Consider the following 23,347-nt stretch of genomic DNA (forward strand, 5'->3'; position numbering starts at 1 on the left):
CATTGGGCATGGTGGCTCAGTGCTAGAAATCTTCATCTGGTGAGTGAGGTCCTTACTGTTTCGATCCCCGGGATAGTAAGTTTGTGGTGGACAAGATCGTGTACTCCCGTTTCCTCCCACATTTCCTTCCACGAATTCTTCTATTATCATTGACTTAGTTTAATCATTGGGCGCGGTGGCTCAGTGACTGAGCGCTTCCTCTGGTGGGCCAAATAAGTTTGTGGTTGACAAGATTGAATCCGTGGGTTTTTTCAGGGTACTCTCGCTTCCTCCCACATTTCATTCCACCAATTCTTTAATTATCATTGAACTACCTTAATCATTGGACGCGGTGAAACAGTGGTAGAGCGTTTCCTCTGGTGGACCAAGTAAGTTCGAAGTTGGCAAGATCGTATCCGTGGGTTTTGAAGGGGTACTCCCGCTTTCTCCCACATTTCATTGCACCAATACCTCTATTATCTTTGACTTACGTTAGTCAATGGGCGCAATGGTTCAGTGGTAGAACGCTTCCTCTGGTGGGCAAAGTAAGTTTGTGGTGGACAATTTCGTCTCCGTGAATTTTGTAAGGGTACTCCCGTTCCCTCCCACATTTCTTTCCACTAATTCTTCTATTATCATTGACTTGTTTCAATCATTGGGCGCAGTGGCTCAGTAGTAGAGCGCGTCCTCTGCTGGACCAAGTAACTTTGAAGTGGACAAGATCGGATCCGTGGGTTTTGTCAGGGTACTCTCGCTTCCTCCCACACTTCATTCCACCAATTCCTCTACTACCATTGACTTGGTTTAATCATTGGGCGCAGTACCTCAGTGGTAGAGCGCGTCCTCTGCTGGACCAAGTAACTTTGAAGTGGACAAGATCGGATCCGTGGGTTTTGTCAGGGTACTCCCGCTTCCTCCCACACTTCATTCCACCAATTCCTCTACTATCATTGACTTGGTTTATTCATTGGGGCAGCGGCTCAGTGGTAGAGCGCTTCCTCTGCTGGGCCAAGAAAGTTTGTGGTGGACAACGTTGTATCCGTGGGTTTTCTCAGGGTACTCCCGCTTCTTCCCACTTTTCATTCCACCAATTCTATTATCATTGACTTACTTTAATCATTGGGTGTGGTGGCTCAGTGGTAAAGCGCTTCGTCTCGCACGTGGGGTCCTTATTTTTTCGATGTCCAGCCAAGAAAGTTGTGTGGTGCACAGGATCGTATGCTGGGTTCTCTCAGGGTACTCGCGCTTCCTCACACATTTCATTCCACCTATTCTGCCCATTCAACCTATTCACTGACTTACTCTAATCATTGGGCACGGTGGCTCAGTGGCAGAACGCTTCCTCTGATTGGTCACGTAAGGTTGTGGTAGACAAGATAGTATCTGTGGGTATTTTCAGGGTACTCCAGCTTCTTCCCACTTTGCATTCCATCAATTTCTCTATTATCATTGACGCTTTAATCATTGGGCGCGGTAGCTTAGTGGTAGAGCCCTTTCTGTGGTGCATGGTGTTCTTTCTGTTTCGATTCCCGGCCTAGTAAGTTTGTGGTGGACAAGGTCGTATTCGTGGGTTTTATGAGTGTACTCCCGCTTCCTCCTACATTTCATTCAACCAATTCTTCTGTCATCATTGACTTGCTTTAATCATTGGAGAGGTCTTGGTCCCTTGAGCATTGCGGTGATGTCAGAAATCAGATTCGGTCCCAAGATTTGGGTTGTGATGTAAAACTTTGCTGTGGTTCAATCTCAGTATTTCATTATGCGGGATAAAACCATCCATACAGCTATAAATGTTGTTTTATTTTGCGCAACCAGGTATTGAGATTGAGACCATTCGGAACCTCATTTATGGCGCTTTGAGGCCAGTATCCGACTTCGGACATTGCGCTGTCTTCAAACGACTACGATCTTTCCAATGTTACCATCCGCGTTCAACAATCCCATGTTTAAAAGGGGAATAGAAAGTACCCGCGTCTAAAACTTCGGGTCCCAGTTTCTTGAGGTTCAAGGCTAAAGATCGATTTCTGACATCACAATTGTGCTCAACGGATCAAAACCTTTGAAATGCCGCCAACGCCGTCCAACAAGTTCATGTTTAATAGCTGAATAGAAAGGACCCGAGACCATAACGTCAGGACCCAATTCCTTGAGCTTCGTGACCTGTGTCTGATTTCTGACATTACTACGGCACTCATGGACAGTGGTAATGTGAGAAATCATTATCCTAACAATGTGGGCGAGTGGGTGTCCTTCCCGCTGGTCTAGTGGCTAGCACGTGACCCCTTGGTACCCAGAGTTTTTCAATGAATGCATTTTTTACGACTTATACTAATTTTTCTTTTAAAAAGGTGCAATCAATAAGGTGCAATCAATTTATTTAATACGTAGTCACTCTTGAACAAAGTTCTCATTTTTATATCTGACAATAAGATCCCCCGCTCTTTTGTCTCTACACCCAGTCATACTACACTTAATAAATGCCAAATTACGATTTTTATCAACAAATTGAAGCTGGTAAATAATAATAATAATAATAATAATAATAATAATAATAATAATAATAATAATAATAATAATAATAATAAAGCATCTGAATAATAAAGATATTTTCACCCTTCTTTAAAATTTCTGTAGGCTTCTCTGAATCTGGATATGTTGTTTTATAATGTATAATGCAAAAAGGCTTCAAACAACAATCTGGGAAAAAGTATTTGTGTAAAAGACACAAACGTCTTATCAGTTGTTCTCTAAAGCACTGACCTTGTTTCTGTTTGCCTTTAAACACAATGTTACGATTTACAAGGCACAGACAAAAGTAGAGAGCAACCTGATATTTCGCCTAAGGGCACCTTCGTTGTTAAATTGAAGACTAGCACTCTGTCAACATATTGCATTGCTATCAATAAGTCACACTCACAGGTTCTTTCCAAACGTTTTGGTATAACAGGTTAATCAAACTACGTTGTTGTAGGCAAAGGATAAGACTCTGAACGACCGATAAGTGTTGGAGCTCAGAGCCTTAGCTAGAAATTTCGTTGCCCGGAGCGAAGTAGAATCCGGCGTTCCCCGATACTCACCTTACCAAGCTTTGACTTTTCTTTTCTGTGCTTTTTTAACATATAAGAGAAACACCTTTCTGTTGCTATTCTACGCTGATTTTTTTTACCAAGCCGCTTGAATAGACAATTGCAACAGCCAAAGCGATCGTTCTGTATTCTTTAACCATAAGAACCTCTCTCAAAAGCGTTATTTTAGACCTGCTACCTTGTATATAAATCCTATTGGAGAGTAATTATGAAAAAAGCATGGAGTCGATTCCCCTACGTCAGGGAGACCATGTTACACATCGAGTTGGTGGACGCGAGTGGTAGCGCTGGAAAAGTCCGGTTCCCCTGAGTGCAGTAGTAATGTCAGAAATCAGGCCCAGGCTCAAGGAATGGGTTCCTGACGTTATGGGATGGGGTCCCTTCTATTCACCTATTAAACATGAAGTTGTTGGACGGCGTTGGCAGCATTTCAAAGGCTTTGATCCGTTGAGAACAATTGTGATGTCAGAAATCGATCCCTAGCCTTGAACCTCAAGAAAATGGGTCCCGAAGTTTTAGACGTGGGTACTTTCTATTCCCCTTTTAAACATGAAGTTTTTGGACGCGGATGGTAACGTTGGAAAGATCCTAGTCGCTTGAAGACAGCGTAATGTCCGAAACCGGTTCATGGCCTCAAAGCGCCAAAAATGTGGTTCCGAATTGGCTCAATATCAATACCTGGTTGCGCAAAATAGAACAACATTTATAGCTGTTTGGGTGGTTTTATATCGCATAATAAAATACTGAGATTGAACCACAGCAAAGGTTTACATCACAACCCAAATGCTTGGGACCGAATCTGATTTCTGATATCACCGCAATCCTCAAGGGACCAAAACCTCTCCAATGATTAAACTAAGTCCATGATGATAAGAGAATTGGTTGAACGAAATGTGGGAGGAAGCGGCAGTACCCTGAGAAAACCCACGGATACGACCTTGTCCACCACAAACTTACTAGGCTGGGAATCGAACTAATAAGGACCCCATGTACCAGAGGAAGGGCTCTACCACTGAGCCACCGCGGTCAATAATTAAAGCAAGTAAATGATAATAGAGGAATTGGTGGAATGAAAATTGTAAGAAGCGGAAGTGCACGGAGAAAACCCGCGGATACGATCTTGTTCACCACAAATTTATCAGGCAGGGGATCGAAACAGTAAAGACTTCACGCACCAGAGGAAGCCTTCTACCGTTGAGCCACCGTACACAATGATTGAATCAAGTCAATGATAATACAGGAATTGGTGGAATGCAAAGTGGAAAGTAGCGGGAGTACACTGAGGAAACCCACGGATACGAGCTTGTCCACACACAAACTTACTTGGCCCACCAAAAAAAGAGGTCTACCACTGAGCCACTGCGCCCAATGATTGAAGAAAGTCAATGATAATAGCGGAATTGGTGGAAAGAAATGTGGGAGGAAGCGGGAGTACCCTGACAAAACCCACGGCTACGATCTTGTCCCCCACAAACTTACTTGGTCTACCAGAGGAAGCGCTGTACCACTGAGCCACTGCGCCCAAGGATTGAAGCAAGTCAATAATACTAGAGGAATTGGTGGAATCAAATGTGGGAGGAAGCGGGAATACCCTGACAAAACCCACGGCTACGATCTTGTCCCCCACAAACTTACTTGGTCTACCAGAGGAAGCGCTGTACCAGTGAGCCACTGCGCCCAATGTTTGAAGCAAGTCAATGATAATAGTAGAATAGGTGGAATGAAATGTGGGAGGAAGCGGGAGTACCCTCACAAATCCCACGGATACGATCTTGTCCACCACAAACTTACTTTGCCAACCAGAGGAAAAACTTTACCACTGACCCACTGCGCCCAAGGATTGAAACAAGTCAATAATGATAGAAGAATTTGTGGAATGAAATTTGGGAGGAATCTGGAGTACCCTGACAAAATCCACGGATACGATCTTGTTCACCACAAACTTACTTGGCCCATCAGAGGAAAGGCATTACCACTCGGCGACTGCGCCCAAGGATTGAAGCAAATCAATAATAATAGAGGAATTGGTGGAATAAAATGTGGGAGGGAGCGGAAGTATCCTGACAAAACCCACGGATGCGATCTTGTACACCACAAACTTACTTGGCCCAAGAGAAGAAACGCTCTCCCACTGAGCCACTGCGCCCAATGTTTGAAGAGAGTGAATGATAATAGAAGAATTGGTGGAATGAAATATGGTAGGAAGCGGGAGTACCCTGAAAAAAACCATGGATTATATCTTGTCCACCAAAAACATACTTGGCCCACAAGAGGAAAGGCTTTACCACTGGGCCACTGCGCCCAAGGATTAATGCAAGTCAATAGAGGAATTGGTGGAATAAAATGTGGGAGGAAGCGGGAGTACCCTCACAAATCCCACGGGTACGATCTTGTCCACCACAAATTTACTTGGCCCACCAGAGTAAGCGCTCTACCACTGATCCACCACGCCCAATGGTTACAGCAAGTCAACGATAATAGAAGAATTGATGGAATGAAAGTGGCAAGAAGCTGGAATACCCTGAGAGGACGTACGGAAACGATCTTGTCCACTGCAAACTTACTTGACCGGGGATCGAAACAATAAGTACTCCACGCACCAGAGTAAGCGGTGTACCATTGAGCCACCGCGCTCCACAACAAGATCAAGAAAATTGGAAGTTACTCGGAAACATTTTAAGAAGCATTATCTTTCAATGGTAAGGACCACTGCCCGATGATCGTCTTTTAATAACTCCCTGAGCAGAAGAGACTGATACGTCCCTCTCCTATTTTTTCTTTGTAAAACCATATACGTTATCCGGATATTACCCTTTATTCGTCATCCGGATGTAATCGGCTATCCGAATGTTCTATTATCCAGATATTATCCGTTATCTTAATTTTATAAATTACCCGGATAAATCCATTATCCGGATATTATCCGACATCCAGATATTATCCGTTATCCGTCATCCGGATATCATCCGTTATCCAGATCTTATCCGTCATCCGTTATTCGAACATTATCCGTTAGTCAGATATTAACCGTCATCCATTATCCGGATATTATCTGTTATCCGTCATCCGTTTTGTTATGCGTCAACCGGATATTACAAATCCGGATAAGTTTCTATCCGATATCAGAATAAAAAGTTATCCAGATGTGGCCATCCCTAATCAGCATCGTCAGAAGCATACACGAACTAAATGTCTTCAAAGTCTTCTACACAAAAGCAGGGACAGATCCAGAGAGCGATCGTGGCGATTGCCCCCAAGAAAGGGAATCTTTCTTATTTTATATATAAATAAAACCCATTCCAGAGTTTGGAGCTCTTAAAAGTAACTCTAAGTAAGAGTATTATCAACCACCGAGCCCCCAGAAGTCCATCGTAGATCCGCCTCTGGACAAGAGAATGAGAAACACTCAGTTCACATTCAGTTTGCACATCTCAACAAATAAACAATATTTTCATTCACTTCCATCTATAAGTGCATTCTACTGAACTGTAACGACTTTTTATGTTTAAAAATAATTATTCACTTTTCAATAATTGTAAATGTTTATAAGTTCAGTAATTTATCATGAATAGAGTCAACTAGAAGTGGTTTTGTAACGAAGAAATAACAACATGAACTGTGAAATATCTTCTCACAAACTGTCGAGAGTTGAGAGTCGACAAACTTTGCTCTTTCGTTTACCGATTACCTCGAAACCGCGATAGCCAGAGTTAGCCCACGATAGGGGACTTATATTAAGAAAATGAAAATCTCAGGAAAGTGCAGAAGTCTTTTAGTCTGAGAGAAAAAAGGAATGAAATCTCTAATTTCTAGTTCTGTTAGTCTTGTAGCTCTTAGTCCGTACCAAAGTACTGATAGAAATATGTCCAATGAATTATGACTATTTTTTAGAATATTCCACTTTAATATCACAGGAAATTCGTCTTCCGGGTTGCTTGGTTGTGAAAAGTTATAGAGTGTATCAAGTATTAGTATACTTTGTAAAGTATGTGTACTGTCGCTGATTTGTGATAACAATCAGAAACAGAAGTAAAAGGTAAATTACAGTAATAGTTTTCTGTTAATTTTTGTATTCAATGGGGAACGGAAAACCTACTTTTATCTTAACATTTGTTTTTCTTAAAATTTCTATTCGGGTTTACACCCTTCCCCCTCAACATTGAATACGGAAATGGAGAACTTATTTAGAATTTGATTGTTGATTCCAGTATATTTTCCAGTATATTCTGACTACTTTTTAGAATATTCCACTTTAATATCACAGGAAATTCGTCTTCCGGGTTGCTTGGTTGTGAAAAGTTATAGAGTGTATTAGTATACTTTGTAAAGTATGTGTACTGTCGCTGATTTGTGATAACAATCAGAAACAGAAGTTAAAGGTAAATTACAGTAATAGTTTTCTGTTAATTTTTGTATTCAATGGGGAACGGAAAACCTACTTTTATCTTAACATTTGTTTTTCTTAAAATTTCTATTCGGGTTCACACCCTTCCCCCTCAACATTGAATACGGAAATGTAGAACTTATTTAGAATTTGATTGTTGATTCCAGTATATTTCAAGCATCACTTCTCGGACCTGTCCTGTGATATGTCGATACACCGCTATCGTTTATATTTATATTATCATATATCAACATTCGATATCGCGAATATATGGACATGAATATATCATTCTAAATTTTCGATATCGATATTCGGGAGGCGGGCTAGGTATAAGATATGCCAAAGACTTGTGATGGATGAAGAAATTAAACTTACTTTTTACAATATTGTTTTCTAATCATAATATCTTTATTACCACAAATTGCAATGTAAATACATCCACTTGCAAATTTGCAATATTATATGGTATAATTTCTTAGGCGCAAGAACTTTTCTGTTCCCTGAAAAAAGTAACAAAAATCAAGTGCAAAAGCGAGTGCTTCGAACTCTGAGCTAGAATTTACCATAAGAAAGTTTTTATTTCTCTCTCTTGGAGATTTCCACTCCTTTTGGCCTTTGGGACCGCTCATTGACAAAACGTGCACACATGATCGTTATATGCATTCATGCTCTTAGGCAGAGTCAGAGATTTTGAAAAGGAAACGACTTTTTAATAATAATAATAATAATAATAATAATAATAATAATAATAATTATTATTATTATTATTATTATTATTATTATTATTATTATTATTATTATTATATTATGGGGTTTACAGCTAGGGTCCCATTTGTTTATCTTCCATGGGAGGGCCGCAAGTCTGCTACGCCACTGGTGTCCCCTATTCTGTGTTTGTCTTTTTTTCGTTTCGTTTAGCTATTTGCTTTTGTGCTGTTAGGCTTTCATATGAAACCTTTATATTATATAACTTTTTTCTTATGAGTTTCTTTTTTTTTGGTTGGGGACGGGGGAAAGAGAGAAATGCTTTCTTCTTATATCTGTTTCTTACCATTCGTCTTGTTTGAACTGCTTAAGTAAGTTAATTTATAACTTTTGATGTCATCCAATCTGCCACAATAATAAAATTGTCATTCTTAACAATTTGTTTTATTCTCTTATTTGCAGTTTGCCACTCTGATATATTTGTGACAAAATTGAGGTTTAATCCAACGCCTTTCGAATTTGCAACCAACCCAACCGCCGAGCTTTTTGGGTTGTGTGCTATTGCAGGAAAAGGAGAATTGCAGGTGGTAATGCACTTTTGGAGTCGTGTATACAATAAATGTTACATTATATATTATCCGTAACACGTGACTGGGAAAGCGAATAATCCAGAAATTACGTAGCCGTATTACATTCATGAAAATAAAAACACAATAGTTATAACTATGCTAAATTACTATAGACTGCCAATTGCTCATTCAGAGAATTTATTATGTTCACTTTATTGCAATGGTTTTATACAAACTAGATATAGGCTACGGATAATAGTTTTATAGAAACTAGATAATCAATTATTACTATTATTATTATTATTATTATTATTATTATTATTATTATTATTATTATTATTATTATTATTATTATTATGTTTGAAGTACAATCAAATATCACTACATTAATTATTAGTTTCAATTAACTGAATTGAGCTGAAAATCAAGTCTTGATCTCCAAGGATTAACTTATAAATTTATGTGTTCTATACCTTTCTAAAGTAATAAATGCTGGAATTGGTTTCAAGGCTGTTCCTGAGTGAATACTTTCTTCAAAATAATATTAAAAATTATGGAAAAATTTTCGAGACATTCGAGTCGAGTCGAGATTTTTATGAGCAGTGTCGACTCGACTCGTGTCTCGACTCGAGAAATGCGTTTGTCTCGACTCGTCTCGAATTTTACAACGTGTGTCTCGACTCGAATCTCGACTCGAATTCGAGTCGAGTCAAGTCGAGATTCGAGACATGTCTTGACTCGTGCGCATCCCTACTTACATTATCTTATCAAATAGACCTGTATGTTAATTGCTTTACTGGCTTTATACATGATTTGAAAAGTGATTGTACTCTTTACCTGTTCTCCGTCAATAGCAACTATATGAATGCACAATACAAAAGTAGTACACAGAAGAATTTTAAAAAAATATTTGTAATATATTTCGTAGGCCGTCTTTTATAAGGGCGAACTATACCCTCCTCAGGTTTTTTACCAACAGTCACTATATGAATTTACTTTACTGAAATGGTATGCTACAGAACAACTAAAGCCACTAATATATAAAGTGATATTTCGCAGGGCGCACTGTACGCTTCAAATGAGTCTTAATCAACAGTAAAATATGTATTCATTGTACAGAACTGTGTCATACAGAAGAATAAATAAAACCGTTTATGCTTGATGTGGTTTCGCAAGGGCACCTTATGTAAAGGGCGCAGTGTCCCTTCCCGGGTTCTTTATCAACAGTAAAAGTATGTATTCATTATACAGAACTGTGTCACACAGAAGAATAAATAAAACCATTTATATTTGATGTGGTTTCGCAAGGGCGCCTTACATAAAGAGCGCAGTGTACCCTTCACAGGTTCTTTATCAACAGTAAAAGTATGTATTCATTGTAGAGAACTGTACCATACGGAAGAATAAATAAAACCGTTTATCTTTGATATGGTTTTGCAAGCGCGCCTTATATAAAGGGCGCAGTGTACTTATCACAGGTTCTTTATCAATAACAACTCTAAGAATTTATTATACAAAAAACTCGTACCTTTATTTATAATGTGATGTTTCGGAGAGCGCACCGGGACATGTCCTGGTGTCCCGGTGGGCCAGCACGGGCCTGCTTCTCTCCCGTTCACTATCATTCTTCGATTATGTTATTTTGCCATCAGTTCACTTCGGTCCCATGAGTGACAATTAAGTTTTGCTAGGAGTGAATATGCGGATCTCAATGTACGGCAATCCACTTCGCATGTTCTGGACACTGCTCATTACGACATATTTAAGACACTGGCCGCACTAGATACACTTTCTGTAACTAGTATTTTACCTGCAATTTGGCCACTAGAAGCCCAGAGAGAATTTCCATTTTGCATCACCAGTGTCAATGCACGTCAACACACGTCTCCGTTCTACTGTGCGTGACGTACTATACATAACAATCAACTGCCAGGCACACTTTCACGTATCCTCATTATCATCATCTCATAGATTTGACGTGATGAAAACTCCAGGTGGTATCATTGTTTTGGCAACCATCTGTATATTCCATGTCTTTCAAAGAATGTACTTAATGGAACTGCAGTAATTCCTGTTTGGAAGAAATACAACTAGCATTGTGAATATGATAATTTGTTGATCTTATTTTAAAAATACAGTTTCTCGTCCCTCTTAATAGCAGTTCACCTGAGACAGTGCGGGTATCTGTTGCTTCCACTAGATCCGAAATACTAATCGTGTTTTCATACTATACATAGAACTACGAAACGCATCAGAGATCGAATCTGGCAACATGCACAATATTTAGTTACCTTTTAAGTGTCATCGTATTTTTCGTTAGTACCAGAGATGATTAGCGTACTTTGAATATATTCGACAGAAAACAAACTATTGTATTACATTCAGTGTGCGAATTGAAAAATTTTCCCAGGGGGGGATGAATTTCACCCATATGCGCACCCAGTCCTCCCCACATATATATATATATATATATATATATATATATATATATATATATATATATATATATATATATATATATATATATATATATACAATAAACAAGTACAAAACAGTTGAGATGTGAGATCTTTCATAAATTTTCACTCAAGTAATATTTAGGTTAGCTACGCAAAGTAGACCTACTTATCTTTATGTCCACTTAAAAAAACTCCAGAGGGGGAAAAAGTTATCCCTGCCAGGGATAAAATTTTCCTTCTCCAGGGTGGGAAAGATTTTTGTCAGGGGGGGAAATCCCTGGCATCCCCCCCGCCAATTCGCACCCTGATTACATTTATAAAAACAGATGGCAGGATTTTGTGAAAATATTTAGATAATTTTTTCATAGTTAGGGTAAATTTATTTCTTAACTTATAATGAAAATAAAATGCACTTTATTCGGTTAACCGCAATCCGTTATCGCCCTCCATTAACTTTAAAATTGCTTCAAACTTAATCAAATACTCCAAAATTTATTGTGGAAAAGACAAAAGGGTGTTTTGTATAATTGGGTGTCAATGAACCATTCTGCATAGATTCAAGAATTTTAAATGGCATTAGCAAAAATATTTAATTAATAGTTTGGAACTTCTTAGTTCATATTTTCTTTAGACAATCATCAAGTATCGAAATTGCAACCTAATTTAGCAACATTTATTTTCCGCTAAGTTTAAAACGTTGATAATGCATGCTACATGAATATAACCTATGCATGCAACTTTTAAAGTCAAGCATTACCCACAATGCTTTATGAATCCGTACAGTAGATCAACATATAGACTTTGCATAAACTTAGGTAATGTTATTGAAATGTTCAACCGACATCCGTCACTTTCAAAGACCAAACAAATTAAAGCTACAATACCTGTTTAGTTATATTAATCTCCAGTTGTAGCTAAACGATTTTCTCATCGCTCAGCCAATGATTGGATTCCATGACAAATCAAGTATGGAGTTTGCCATGCAAGAAGTTTTACAACCGCTTGTGGCACTACCCGGTCGTCAGGGGACTTTCTTCTGGTCATGAAGTGATCAAGATGGCGAAAGAGATAGTAAATATGAGGAAGAAACGTTAGGATGATACGGTAAGTGAGAAAGGGTTTCGCACCACATCTCGTGGATAATCAGCATTCATGTGAACCACACATTGGCGTGCATTGTCGTGCGAGAAGAGGACATGGTGAAAGTTTTGCCTTCATATTAGTGTGAGGAAATAAAACTAAATGCGCCAAATACACCCCAGCTGCATTCTTACACATAAGAAACGTTATAAGGGCATGTCTTTCTGCTGAAGTGAGTTTGGCAACGTAATTTTTCCCTTCATACTGATTCCTTTATTTATGTCCCTTGTTCAGTACAACCGTAGTCCCCATTTCGTCAACATTATAAATTTTATGTAGGTCAAAATTTACTGTTCTTAACTCCAATTTCAGTACATCAAAGAATGTGTTCACCTTACTAATGGTGAAACCTTTCACTCACACGATCGTAATTGCAGGTGGAGCACGAACAGCTAACGACAAATGGCGACAAAGAGATTTCTTAAGCTAGTTTTCGCCAGCTATTCCTGTACATGCTGCAAAGTTATGATTCCCATTGCCATTTATTGCCATTTGGCAGGGGCGTACGCAGGGGGTGGGTCCTGGGGGTCCGGACCCCCTCGAAATCCCGACTGTTTTGTAAATGTAGTCTACTTTTAGGGGCAATTTTATAAATTTTGTTATAATTTAGCCTCAGATTGTATTTGGATCCCCCAAAACGCTTTAGACCCCTCCCGAAATAAATTCCTGCGTACGTCCCTGCCATTTGGTATGCTAAAAAACGAATACTTCTTTGTTATAGTCCATAGAAGAAACAATGTTGGTTTTCCTTACCTTCTCTGATCTATCACCATATGAAACTGTCCCCCCAAAAATCTCGGAAATTATATTTTCTCTTACACTTCAGTAACGTCTTCTTTCACAGCGTCCAAACTTACAAAGACAATACGATGTCACTTGCTAATGAAATCTGTCTTCCGATGGCAGCACCTACTTGACGAGAAACATTGGTATCCGATATTAAGCAGGTATCTGATATTTGATCTGCTTACCTTATGGTATATACGTATTTGACTGTAATTGTAAGAAACTCTTTCCCAAGCGCCTGCATCCATGTTGATACTGCGGACCTCATACTGTTGGTCCAAATGCTGGAGCCTCACTTGATATTGTTTTATCATTTCCTCGAAATTTTACAAACCAACGGCGTATAGTGTGTTCATTCACGTCTCTTGCCCCAAATACATTGTTCATGCATTCCACGACCAGATAATACAATGATCTAGTAAAGGAAAACCACTAGTAATTGTTTGGTCTCGTGCAGTAACACAAACCTATTGAAGAATATACAGGTTGATTCAGTTATATTGAGCCGAATTTGAATGTGCCTCTTAAATAGTAAATGTCATGTTTCCACCACTAGCTGTGTTCAGTCTGCAGGCCACCTTTACTCACTATTGCCTGGCATCGAAATTTCAATTGTATGAGACTGAGTTACAACTAGATCATGGATATTTCATCCCACCCCTCTTTACAGGCTTTCCATAGGCAAGAAGCAGTGCAGTATCGACGATGGAACAGGTGCCGCTCTAGAAGTTCAAAATCACTATAGTCTGATTGTAAAGAAGTAAAACTTCCAAAATCTTTAGGGATCTCTTAGGAGATTATTTAGATATATTTTGTGACGATATTATTATACATACTGATACTATTGAAAAGCATAAAGAAATATTAGAGCTAGTTTTGCAGAGACTTCGACAATGGGTTATCACTATTTCTAAAAGAAAAACTAAACTATGTAAAAATAAAATAAAATTTTTAGGTTATATATTTTCAGGTGGATATACGATGATCGATGAAGACCGAGTACAGGTAATTAAAAATCTACCACGACCAAAGAATCGTCGAGCGTTGAGTAAAATGATTGGTTTCTTGTCATATTATTTAAAATTTGTGAAAGATTATGATGAACTAATGGGTCCTTTGCATGCCTTAAAGTCAAATAAAATACCGTTTTGTTGGGGAAAAGAAGAAGATGAGATATTAGATCAAATAAAAGAGGCAATTATTAATCATATTGTATTGAAAGTCCCAGACTTCTCTAGTCCTTTTGTAGTTCACATAGATAGTAGTAGTCGAGCCTATAGCGCTATCTTAAGTCAGTATGATGAGGAAGGGCGTTAACGTCCTGTATATTTCTTTTCTAAAATGATTCCAACTAGTGATTGGTCTAAGAGTATTTTCGATCTTGAAATGAAGAGTTTAGTTTATGCTTTAGATAAGTTCGATATTTATTTACAAAAGAAATTCACTATTTATACTGACAATGCTAGTCTATCATGGATTTTAAGAAATCATAAAAGGCAAAAGAAGTATGGTTCTTTAATTGAGAAAATAAGTAAGTACTCTTTCGATATAATTCACCTGCGTTCTTTTAAAAACCATCTCGCCGATTACATCAGCCGTATGTATAATTATGTAGACTTTACTCCACCCAACAGTGAAATAGTAGAAATTAATACGATTAATGAACAGAAGGTCCATCTTTCTTTTGTAAATTTCTGGAGTCACTCGATTTTTAATAAACCACTGGCTGAACATCAAAGAGAAGATCCTCAGTTAAAGGAGATAATTTTAGCTTTAGAAAGAAAAGAAAATAAGGATCCTTACATATTAAAAGAAGGTGTACCATTAAAAAGAACTAATGGTAAAAAATATGGTGGTTTACGTGCTGTAATTCCCCATTCTTTGCGCTATTCTGTTATTAAATACTGGCACGAAGAATTGGTGGGGGGATGTCATGGTGGAATCCAGAAAACTATTTCTAAGGTAGCTTCTAGGTTTACATGGGATAAGATGTATGCTGAAATTAGTGATTTCGTGAGACGATGTAAAATTTGTCAGGAGAGCCAAGAACTTAATCGGAAACCTTATGGTACCTATTATTCTAAGGAGCCTCGATACCCAAATAATGTCTTACATTTAGATTGTATGGGAGCTTTGCCTACTAGTAATGGATTTAAATATATTATGGTTTTGACAGATAGTTATAGTCGATTTATAATAATAGAACCTTTAAGATCTTTGAATTCAAAATTAATTTGTTCTAAGTTAACTAAGATCTTTCTTACTTACGGATATCCATTTTCGCTTCTGCATGATAATGCGTCATACTTCTCTAGTGAGTACTTCAAACAATATTTGTTTAGTTTAGGTATTAAGAACATCTGTACTTCACCTTACTCAATGTCTTCGAATAGAACAGAGCGTATGAATAAGACGATTAAAGGGATACTCCGAGCATATATTAATAAGAATCATACTAAATGGGCTAACTATCTTTATCAAATCCAATATACTTTGAATATTACTGAAAATAGTGAAACTCAGAAAACTCCGAGTGAGCTTTATCTTGGTAGGAAAATGTTCAATCCATTAGATGTTAATTGGATTTTAGATTTGGGTATAATAGAGAAATCACAAAATAAAGAAGAAATTAGTGATACTATAGTAGATAACATCGAGAAAGCTTGGAAACGAAGACAACAAGCTTATAATAAAAAACATGTACCTAGTAATTTGCCTGTTGGTGAATTAGTTCTTGTAAAGAAAATGTTAAAATCTTCCTTGGATAAGAAATATTATGCCAAGTTTGATACTAAATATTCTGGTCCTTTAAAAATTTTAAACTATGTGACACCCAATACTGTTTGGGTTGGGTTAGTTAGTAATCCTGATGTAAAGTTAAAACGTCATGTTCAATTTATAAAGAAGTACTTGCCTCCAAGAAATGTAAACAGTGTTACAAATATTAGCAATAATAATGACTAAACTAAGGAAAAAAGAAAACCTGTTCATTTCTAAGATAATGTAAATTACATATATATATATTTGTGTGTAGTTTATGTGATGTTTTGTAAGAAATGTACTGTTGTGTACTTTTACAATTCTGCAGGTACAGAATTATGTGGATCCACTATGTTTGTGTTTGCGTCTGAGACATCTGATTACCTTGAATCTACTGCTTGGTCGAGAAAAGGCGATTTTGTCAACACGAAGGCGAGTTATGTTTTCCACTCTTGTCATCTTATGGGTGCTTCCAGTCATTTTGTTGTGGATAAGGAGGAAGATCTCATCTTGTTGTGATCATCTACTTCTGGTACTTGAGATAGGACGTACGGAATTTGGTAATCGTGGTAATATCTGGAAGTTGTTGGACTACTCTCGGTGAGTCGAACTATCCTTATTTCTGCATGCAGTGATTTGACATCTTCAGTGAATTATATATATATTTTTTCATTCTGCAAAACCATTGTAAAAAAGTAAAACTTCCCAGAGGAGAGGAACTTAATATGAAGCATAATGAAAAAAAGTCAAAAGAGATTGTGATTCCGATTAAAAGTTGGAAACATTGATGAACATTGCTGCTATAGTTTATAGTGCTGCCACCTACGAACTTACGTTTGATAAATTGACCTATCGAACCTTGTAGTTATACAAGGTAATGTGTTCCGTCAACATGTTATAATTTTGATAGTGAAATTGTTTCGAAATTGTGTCGTGACGATGAGAAATTGAATAAGAGAAGTGTATTGTGGTTTGTATAAGGAACCGAGAGCATTGTGAGTGCGTGATTAATATTCACTAATTCTAAATTTATAAACTTTTTTTTTATTTTTATATTGTCGGTGAACGATAAGGTGAGTATTGGTCACCCACTTGAGAATGGCCCCGACTCCTATTAGATCAAAGGTGCATGTAATTATTGGTGTTAGATTTTGTAATCTATTTCTAAGTGAGATTTTGGAACTAAATGAAACCTTCAAAATTAATCAAAATTATTTGAAATTGAATGAATTTTGAGAAAATAGCTAATTTTCGTCTTCCGACATTAAACTGTGATTGCGGAGCAATTTCACCAAGGAATCGGTTTGTTAGTTGTTATTATATTTATATGTTGTACGTTAAATTATTTGTTATAATAAATTATGTCTCAGTTGAAACTGATTCCTTCTCATTTAAAAACTATTTAATAACCCTTTCACCAAGTCTTGTTTTCCGTAACCACTCGGAAAATGCAGTGTACTTGTCGTTTCTTTGATATGATTGCTGCAAGTCCATTGTGCCAGAGTTGGCGTGGGTCAATGAAAACTTGACCCACCACCCACCATGACCCACTGTGACCCACCACTTACCGTGACCCACTCTGACCACCGTGACCCACCACCCACCATGAACCACTCTCATCCACTGTGACCTATTCTGACTCACCAAAATCCATCGTCATCAACTCTGAACACGATCCACGCCCCCTTCTGTACTGACTAAAAAGTTTACACTTGTAATAAAACAAGACTGTGAAATTGTCACTAATCGGAGTTTGAATTTCCAGTCAATCGTTCAAGTACCAGTCTGTTACAATAACGGTAGATCTGACCTTTATGATATAAAATGGTAAAGTGTTTGTTAGTGAAGAAATTGAAATAGTTCGAGGTGGGGGAAAATTAGTGTGTGCCTAAGATATACTTGTACTAAAAAAGTATTCTTGCAAGTGTTTATTTCTTAACGCATACCAAAAGAAACTTCTATTTGCAGGAAAATATCCCTGTACAATATGGAAAAGGTTATGGTTTCTCAGTTCACAGTATTTTTCTCACAAAATACTCGAAAAATCAGTTTTTCATAGTGTATAAAGGTGCTTGGTACCCTATGTGAGAGAATATCCATAAAGTATGCTCATAATAGTAATTTGTGTAATCACTAAAACACCATGTTAAATTTAAATATGCATAATTACAATTATTATGAATACTTATTCAAAGTAGTTTACCTAAAGCAAAGAAGGGACTTATTAAAAATTAGGTACAAAGTTGAATAACACAAACAAGCCAACACTTGTAGTACTGCAAGTATACATTTTCCATAACTCGTAATTTTCCACCTTAAAACAAATCTGAAATCGGGTTTATTTCCTGTTGGTAACTTTTTCGTGGTAAATCATCCGCAGCGGAATGATGTCCATCTTTCAGCCAAGAAATAACTAGCTCGTATACTTTGAGCTTGTCTAGCGGTGGGCCATTAACATTGATGAACAACAAATTAGACAATGTCAGAGCATTTAGTCTATTTCTAATATCAGTCATCTGTAAATTCATAAGGGGAAATCCCCGTTCGCACTCTGTTGTGGAAATTGATAATACTTCTACCCGATTTCTGCAACTCCTCATCGACAATCTACTTGTTAGACTTAAGACTGATAACGAATTTTCTTGGTCAGTTTTGAAATGCTCAGCAAGAAGTATCGTCTTTCTATCACCATACAACATCTTTTCCATATCGACCATGTCAGTTGGTAATGTCGACTCATGGAGAACAGAAATTTCATCTACCACGCCTTCGATAAGGAATCTTGTGAATAAATTATCAATTAAAGCTTGATAAACTGATGATTTCTTATTTGTTTATAAATTTAATTTTTGTAATTACACATAAAGGTTTGTTGTCATTACCAAGTTCCCTTCCTCGTCTAGAAAGCGAAAGTGAACGAGGTTCGTGGAAAGTGTTCAGAGGTGAATGGGAATTTCCCTCCTTCTTCCCTTTCAATTACCACATTGCTGTTTGCCATGTGCCAAATTACGATGAATTTTAATTAAATTATCATAGTATAATTATTTCCTTGTTGAATTATCAATACTTTTCAGTGGAAAAAAGGATGAAATTTGAAAATTCCAAATCAAGGTAAGTAGACCAACGTAAAAGAGGAAAAAGTGTATAATTTTCCATATAATTATGCGTACAATCCAAACTTCAAATTTCCGTTTAATTAAGCTTACAGTACAAATTTTATGCCTATTTTTCTCACAAATTTATGGGTTGATTGCCCTGTGCTGTAAGCGCTCCATATAATAAATATAAGCTTCAGCAATTATTATGGTAGAAAGCAATGGATATATGAAGCCAAGCACTGTAATTTTTGTTTGATTTTTTTCTTATGTAACAAAAAAATCGATCGTTTTCCATTCTTTTTACAATTTAACTCACTACAAATTCTCCATATATAGAAAGTGTCCCCTCCCCCATAAAGAAGAATTTTAAAAAATGCTAGGATGTTTATTTTCAGGATTTAGGATTTAGATTTCTGGGCTTTCGGCATCTAAGGCCATTTAGCCCGTCACGATTTAAGGGATGACGTCCCTCGGCGAGCACACAATCCGGGGAAAGGGAAGGAAGGAAGCGGCCTGGGACCTATAAGATAGGTACCACCCCGGCATTTGCCTGGTGTGAATGAGGAAAACCCAGGAAAACCTCATTCAGGGTGGCTGGTCTGAAAAAGCGTTTTACACTTTTTCGACCGAGTGACCCCACCAGGAATCGAACCCGGGGATGTTTATTTTCAATAAAGAGTTAATACAATGAATTTCAGCTCCGTATGTTTAACGGCTTGCGAGATACTCATTTTTTTTCCTGCAAAAATTCGGATTCTCACTACCTCCTTAGGATATTATGCATTATAATGAAAGCAATATAACATCCCAGTTTGGATTAAGGCCTCACTATATACCAAAAGTAATTTAATTTGACTTTGCAATTTGACCGTGATGATCAGGCACACATAGTTACATTCATTTTTTTAATAATTTATATATTACAGTGATTCAAAAATGTATTTTTTCCAGTAGTTAGATCCTCCAAAAACTCACATTTCTCGAAAGCCAAGTAGTAGTATAAGTCCTATTGCTATTATTACAATTAAAAATATCAATATCCAAAAGTGCCTGAAGTTCTTTTTTCACTTGGCTAGATTTACTCACCTCAGGTAAGTAGACAGAAACAAATGGAAAAGGAAGGGAAATTAAGGTCTTGAAAGTAAAACGAACCAGTCTTCAGAAGATACTGTCTACAATGCGGTGAGCAGAATGGGTCGGTAGATCATACTGTGTAAGTGGGTTATAGTGGATCACGGTGGGTGGTGGGTCACAGTGGGTCACGGTGGGTCACAGTGGGTCACGGTGGGTGATGGGTCGCAGTGGGTCACGGTGGGTAGTGGGTCACAGCGGGTCACATGCTGTTGACCCACGACCCACTCAGAAAACTTGACCCATTGACCCACTCCATCTCTGCATTGCGCTGGCATCTGGACTCTGTATAACGCTAGGATTTCATGCTTGTACATTTCAGTCAGTACATGAGTCTGGTAGTACGCAACATTGATTTCGACGTCACGCTTCGTCATTCGAAAATATAGTTTTTCTTGCAAGAAAAATCGGCCATAATCATGATTTTTTTGGGGGGGGGGGTGATTCTCTCTCTGTATATAATGGCATGAAATTTACCTCAGTCTGCGAAGTAAATACACGCCTCATCAAGGATTATTCATTCATTCATTCAGCATCCCGCAGTTACATTTTCGCTCAGAGACATGACACGATTTCAGTGCGTGCACACTGCTCTTGCGAACGACTGTAAGGTGTAAATTCCTATAGTCCATGAGCCCAGACACATTTATTTAACCCAACGAGGCCAAAAGGTTTGAAAGTCGATTCTAATGTGAAAAAGTCTCAGGAATTCGAAAATGTAACTCTTACAACTGTAAACCAGTCATGATACGCGCTACAGGGTGTTTAAGAAGTAAAAGTGTTACAATTGTAAGATTTCACCTCATATAATTTAAAAAATAATAACTTCATTATTGTTCAAGATAGAAACTTCGTTATTGCTTTATTTCCGAGAATATACTCCAGATCTCAATCTCAAAAGTAAAAACTTTTTTATATGGCCGCCATTTTAAAATATGGCGCCTGAAAACGGAAAAAAGTCATTTCTGAACTACAAATCTTGTGTTTCAGGACTAATAACTAGAAAACAACTACGTTTTCGAAAACAACTTGAAGTAAATGTAATTAAGCATTTTAAGAGCTTGCAAATGACACCTATATCATTGCTATATCTTTAAAAATAATTGAGCTAATTAATTTTATGTAGTGTTATGTGTATTTGTTTTTAACTTAAATGTGAAAAGTTTTAGGAGATTTATAGCAAGAGTCCATACACATTTATTTAATCTAAGGAGGCCAAAAGGTTTGAAAATCGAATATAATGTGAAAACGTCTTAGGAATTCAAAAATGTTACTCTTACAACTGTAAACCAGCCACAATTCGCGCTACAGGGTCTTTAAAAAGTTAAAATATTTTTTAAAAAAAATGACGCTCTAAGAACATTTATTTAGCTCAAACTGTTACTTGAAACTGTAAAAGAAATGCCTAATACAGTCATATTTCAAAATGCTAATAATATTATTTTTACGCAATATTTAACTTTTTGTGTTATACAGGGTGGTTCCAAATATGCCTCGTAAAAAAGTAGTACTGTACTTTAGTGAACTAAGAAATCTAATGTATACTCCCATAATGCGAAAAATATTTTTAAGATGCATCAAATTTCAAACCTTTTGGATCATGTGGATAAAACTAATTTGTTTAGGTGTACAGTTTTCTTAGCGCAATCATTTGTACAACGAGGTATTAAGAATTTTCATTTTTTTTTCATTTCAGGTCCTGACATCAAGTCTGTACAATGAATGAAAATCCTTCACAAACTCTCTCCTGTGTGATTTATATTCATGGACAGGTTACAACTGAACCTATTACTCGATTTGACGAGAGGGCGTGGATTAAGGTTAAAGAAGCAGCAAATCGTCGACATATGTGTTTCAGAACAACGAAATATGCAGATGTGATAAAATCGTTATTGGTCGCTAGTGAGGCAAGTGATGTTTGTGGTTACCATATTTCATGCTACAAAAACTTCACTGCAGTCGGAAAAGAAAAAAAATGTTACTAAGGAAGAGCAACCTTCAACATCAAATAATTTACGTTCTCAAGGTCATGACATCCAAACTTCAAATACGGGAGTTTTTAAACAGATTTGTGTGTTTTGCAAAACAGCACAGAAAAGAAGCAAGGGCAAACTCGAGCTACTGGGAATCTGTGAGGATTTTAATGCCGAAAAACACATTAAAGCAGCCATTAAAGTGTTGCAAGATAACGTTCTAGACACACAACTAACACATGTTGATTTTGTAGCCAAAGAAGTACGGTATCATCATAGTTGCAGAAAACAGTATTTAAACAAAGCAGAGAGAGTAGTAACAAAGCAATCTCCAAGTGCACTAACCAAAGAAACATTTTCAAGACGAGTTCATGAAAAAGCCTTTCTTCAGTTGTCTGAATACGTACAAAGTGAACTTATAGATGGAAAACGAGCAGAATTTCTCACATCCCTTCATACTCGTTATATGTTATTGGTTGCTACAGAAGATGCATCTGACATCGAAAGCTACACAACTCAAAAGCTTGAATGTAAATTACTGAATCGATTCAAAGATATATTATCATCAACAAAACTATCAAACAAATATGGAAAAATCTTATATCCAATCGCTTTAGAGAAAGAAGAAGCCATAAAGCAAGCTCTTGGTGATGCAGATTCGTCAAAGTGGAAAGTAATGGAAGCAGCAAGAATACTTCGTACTGAAATCCTTAAATTAAGGTCATCAGGATGCGATCTAATATCACCAGTAACTGCAGAGTCTATAGCAGAAGATACAGCTAAACCTCCAGAAATTCTACTCCAATTCTTCAGAACATTGTATACTGGAAGAGCGACTGGAACTGAGGAGTATGAACATGCAGAGAGATTTGTACAATCATCTTCTGCAGATGCCCTATTTGCAACTACCAGAGGTCATATTAAGCCATCTAAGCATCTGTGTCTAGGATTGGGTCTTAAAAGTATGACTGGAAGCAGAAAGATCATTGATATGTTAAACAGATTTGGTCATTGTGTTAGCTATCACATCGTCGAGACCTTGGAAACTGAAATGGGGTTCGCCATATCTGAAAAAAATTCTCTACTGCCAGATGGCCTTCAAGCAGAAAACAATCTATCCACCTGTTTAACACGGGATAATTTTGATGAGAATTCTGAGACACTCTCTGGAAAAGAACATTACATGATACAACAGGGATTTGCTATCAAAATATTTCAGTCAAACCTGAAGAATCGGAACATACTAGTAGAGAGCACCGACAAAAGATATCCCGACT

At 37.3% G+C, this 23,347-nt stretch overlaps 2 protein-coding genes across 2 annotated transcripts in view; one reads left to right on the forward strand and one right to left on the reverse strand.

Moving 5' to 3' along the window:
- LOC145693331 (uncharacterized) overlaps positions 1-17,230 on the forward strand; it is a 193,553-nt gene extending 176,323 nt beyond the window's left edge. The window contains exon 2 of the mRNA XM_081769223.1: positions 16,197-17,230. Within this exon, the coding sequence (XP_081625349.1) occupies positions 16,197-16,387 (191 nt within the window). The 3' untranslated portion in view covers positions 16,388-17,230. The remainder of the gene's footprint in view (positions 1-16,196) is intronic.
- The window catches only part of LOC145693329 (protein 60A-like), a 484,174-nt gene that overhangs the window by 208,296 nt on the left and 252,531 nt on the right, over positions 1-23,347 (reverse strand). The window lies entirely within an intron of this gene.

The sequence above is a fragment of the Thermobia domestica genome, chromosome 8, assembly GCF_964235325.1.
Source record: "Thermobia domestica chromosome 8, izTheDome1.hap1.1, whole genome shotgun sequence".
Classification (NCBI taxonomy): domain Eukaryota; kingdom Metazoa; phylum Arthropoda; class Insecta; order Zygentoma; family Lepismatidae; genus Thermobia; species Thermobia domestica.